This window comes from Dendrobium catenatum, unplaced genomic scaffold, assembly GCF_001605985.2.
Source record: "Dendrobium catenatum unplaced genomic scaffold, ASM160598v2 fragScaff_scaffold_1220, whole genome shotgun sequence".
Lineage (NCBI taxonomy): Eukaryota > Viridiplantae > Streptophyta > Magnoliopsida > Asparagales > Orchidaceae > Dendrobium > Dendrobium catenatum.
In genome coordinates this window covers 7,440,473-7,444,348 of record NW_021319682.1, presented here as the reverse complement: position 1 = coordinate 7,444,348, position 3,876 = coordinate 7,440,473, and the positions used below count along the sequence as shown (strand labels likewise).

The window sequence follows — 3,876 nt, the reverse complement described above, 5'->3', positions numbered from 1 at the left end:
CAATGAGAATTGTTGGGACTTGATAAACTCTCTAGTTTTATTCCTGAATGCATTATCCAACATATTTTAAAAGGGCCTATTAATACTAATGCCAAAGACATAATTTTATGTGACTTATCCAAAGATGGTGCTTTCCATCTTAAAAATGGATGGCATTCCCTTAGGGATAAAGTAATTTGAGTAATATTTTCTCTAAAATTTGGCATAAGTGTATCCCTTCTACGATTTCTGTCTTTGTTTAGAGGGTTCTCAATAAATTTATTCCTACGGAGGATGTTAAGATAGTTGCTATTTGAATGCTTTAGATTTTTGCAACTTATGTAGTTTTGATGATTCCAAACATTATTGTTCAAATGTGTAGTTATCTCCTAACAATTTTAGAAGATTTGTTTTTGCTCTTGTGTGTACTAACATTTCAGGAAAAATGAACTCCAGACTACGAAGACTTCAAATCAAATTCAGAATGAGATACTTTATAAAATTTGAAGTTTGTATTTTTTTGAAATTAAATTGAAAGGGAGTGATTGTAATTGAGTGAATAAAAACATACACACACACATAAGGAGATCATAAAAAATTTATACTGATCGTACTGGACGATATCCGTTCGTACGGGACGATCAGACAGTTATCTCCTATTGAGCGCATGGAACGAATAGGAACTTGCTTAAAAATTTTTCTAAGACCTATTCATCCAGGACGAATTTAACAATCGTCCAGCACGATTGGTTCTCTGTAAAATGTTCGTCCAGACGAAATTAAATTATCGTCAATGGCGATTGGTCCTCTGGAAAATTTTTGTCAAGAAGAAATTAATAATCGTCCAGGACGATCGACTCTCTGGAAAATTTTTGTCCAGATGAATTTAAATTATCGTCAATGGCTATTGGTCCTCTGGAAAATTTTCGTCCAGATGAATTAAATAATCGTCAAGGATGATCGGTCCTCTGTAAAAATTTCGTCCAGACGAATAAATTTTTGTCCAAATGATTAACCGACTTAGAATGGTTTTCACCAGTTTCTAGAACCGACCTAGTAATAACCGTTCGTACCAGACGAACCTAGTTCATACGGGATGATCAGCTGTACGAATACATTTCATACACATATACAAATGGGGTCGTTTCAAATCGTTTAAGTAAAATCATCCAGGACGATCCACGATCGTACGGGATGATCCACTGCGTACAGAATTGAAAATTTATAGTTTTTGGGCAGTTTTTCTTGTCTTTTGTATAAATAGTCCAAATTAGACTGCCACCTAATCTTTTTGTCATTTGATCTTCGTGGCTCTTGAGAGAATAGTCAAGGAGAGAGTGGAAGAGAGCAGTCAAAGGAGGATTCCTACAATTGGAGCAAGAAGGCTTCACTTGGATTACAAAGGTAAGAGTCTCTACTTGTGAATTGGGATTACTTCACTCTTTTCCTTCTTCCTTCTAGATTCTTGTGAGAAGATCTGTCAAGGAGATCCGGTTATCTGCCGACACTTGGAGAGTGTGAACAGACAAAGGGTTCGCTTCCTAAACTTGGAGAGTGTGAATAACTGAAGGGTTCGCTGCCAACACTTGGAGAGTGTGAATAGCCGAAGGGTTCGCTTCCTACACTTGGAGAGTGTGAATAGCCGAAGGGTTTGTTGCCTACACTAGGAGAGTGTGAATAGCCGAAGGGTTCGATGCAACTACTTGAAGAGTGTGAATAGCCGAAGCGTTCTCTGCCCACACTTGAAGTGTGTGAAAGGACGAACAGTTCTTTGTTAACACTTGGGATTATGTAAAAGGATGACAGTTCTCTGCCGCAGCGGGGATTGGTGAAAAAAGTGTGTTGTAAAGGCTTCTCCGCCTTGTTGTGGGTTCAAAAGGAGAGTCACTATTGGTATTAGTGCAATACTCAGAGGGTGCCTCTGGGGAGTGGATGTAGGTCTGGTTTTAGACCGAACCACTATAAATCTGGTGTCATTTACTTTACTATTTTTATGTTTCCACATTTTAATTCTTAGTTTTAAAAACTCTGTGGTTGAAAAACTTTTTCTACAAAACTTAAAAGAAACAATTTTTATTTCAGTTCAACATAATTTTAAAAGAGGGATTAAATTTTTTAAACTACCAATTCACCCCCCCCCCTCTTGGTAGCCTTTGGGACATTAACTTAGGCTTAACAAACTAATTACTATACTCAACAGAGGACAATCTTATTAAAAAATGTTTCAATTTAGCTTCTAAATGTCAATGCTATTTTCATATCGAAATTATGCACCATGTGTTTGTTTTTGACCCTGTGGCTGTTAGAACTTGGGTTTATTTTGACGATTTGCTTCACTTAAATTGTTTTAATGCTCACCTTTCTCTTTATTCATTACTTAAGTCTTGGTTTGATGATGTTAAAGTTCACTTTCGCAAAGCTTTACCTTCTCTCATTCTTTGATTTCTTTGATTGGAGAGGAATAACTCCATTTTTAATGGAGTGAGAATGAACCATCTCAATGCCATTCAAAGGGTGAAGGATAAAATTTTAGAGCTTGTGGCTATTAATTTTCTTACTGTTATGAATTTTAAAATCTGTTATGATGTTAGCACCACTTTAGGGATTAATTGGGAGAGAACTCCTTCTACTATTAATGTTATCTATTGGATAAAGCCTCCTCCTAATTTTTATAAACTGAATGTTGATGGTGTTCTTTCTGAGTCTTTGGCTGGTTATGGTGGTCTCATTCGAGACAGCAGTGGTCATCTTACTGTGGCCTTTGCGGGGTCGGTTCCTAATGGTAATGCTGATACTACTCTTCTTGCATCTATTCTTTATGGTATTCAACTTTTCTTTCCTATTAATTTAACTAATTTGATTATTGAGGTGAATTCTAGTTTTAACATAATTCCTTTTTAAGATGGGGAGGATGTGTGTTGCAACCCAAATCTTTCTTATAATGTTAGGGAAATTAAAAGGCTATTGTTGTTTATGAATTCGTCTTTCTACCATGCTAGAAAGGGTGGTAACTCTTGTGCCTCTTGGCTTGCTAACTGGGTTTGTAGGCTTAGCTATTTTACTGATGTCATTCAACCTTCTATTCCTGAACCCTTTAATGGATTGCTTTACCATGATGCTTGCGGGGTTCTTTATGTTGTTCCTTAAATGTTTTTGTTGGTTTTTTAAGCTCTGAATGGTTGTTTCTTTGGTCCGGGGTGGTTCTTGGATAGTGTTAAATTTCTGGCATTTTTTATCGATGTAGTGGTTGCTCTGGAACAATTTATGTATCCCATATTCTTTTGGCTTCTGGAGTTTTGTTGGCTGGATCCTTTTTGGGTATTTTTTCTATTGCGAGAATTTTTGTTTCTTTCTATTTGCTGGTATGTATTATTGTTCTTGGCATTTTGCTTTCCCTCCTTATTTCTAGATCTTCTTATGCTGTTGTTGAAATAGTTGGTTGTCTATTGTTGGGGTTTTTGGTGGTTGGAATTTTGATGGGGTTCATGGTTTTGCTAATGTCTGTCTGGATTTAAATTAGAACAATGATTTTTCTATTTTTGCTACAGAGGGTCTGTCCCTTTGTTGCTCTCCTACCTATTTGGATGTTGATGGTAATGGTGGGATTAAGGTTGGTTTTTCATCTCCTTTTGATGGGGTTGGTCTATTTGGTTACGGGTTATGTTATGATGGTATCAGGTGTTTTGGCAATATGTTAATCCAGAGTTATTTCTTCTTTTTCTGTGTGATTCTTGGGGGTAATTCTGCTAGCCAGATTTATTATGTTGTTAATTGTGTCTGGTGGTTCTTCACTTATAGATGTGTTTGTTGGTTAGCCTTGATTATTTATGTTTGTTGTCCTATTATAAACTGCTATGCTATTGGTATCATGAGAATTACCTATTGGAATGTTTTTGA

The 3,876-nt window shown here is 36.3% G+C and overlaps 1 protein-coding gene across 1 annotated transcript; it reads left to right on the top strand.

The window, feature by feature from the left end:
* Positions 1–2,466: 2,466 nt before the first annotated feature.
* LOC110108641 lies at positions 2,467–3,126 on the top strand. The gene is made up of 2 exons (XM_020839363.1): positions 2,467–2,800; positions 2,882–3,126. Exons 1-2 carry the CDS (start codon positions 2,467–2,469, stop codon positions 3,124–3,126), a joined length of 579 nt encoding a protein of 192 aa, XP_020695022.1.
* The last annotated feature ends 750 nt before the right edge of the window (positions 3,127–3,876 follow it).

Coding starts and splice junctions, on each gene's coding strand:
- LOC110108641 (XM_020839363.1), top strand. CDS start 2,467: ATGAACCATCTCAATGCCATTCAAAGGGTGAAGGATAAAATTTTAGAG. Junction 2,801..2,881: donor TCTTGCATCTATTCTTTATG/GTATTCAACTTT, acceptor TTCCTTTTTAAG/ATGGGGAGGATGTGTGTTGC.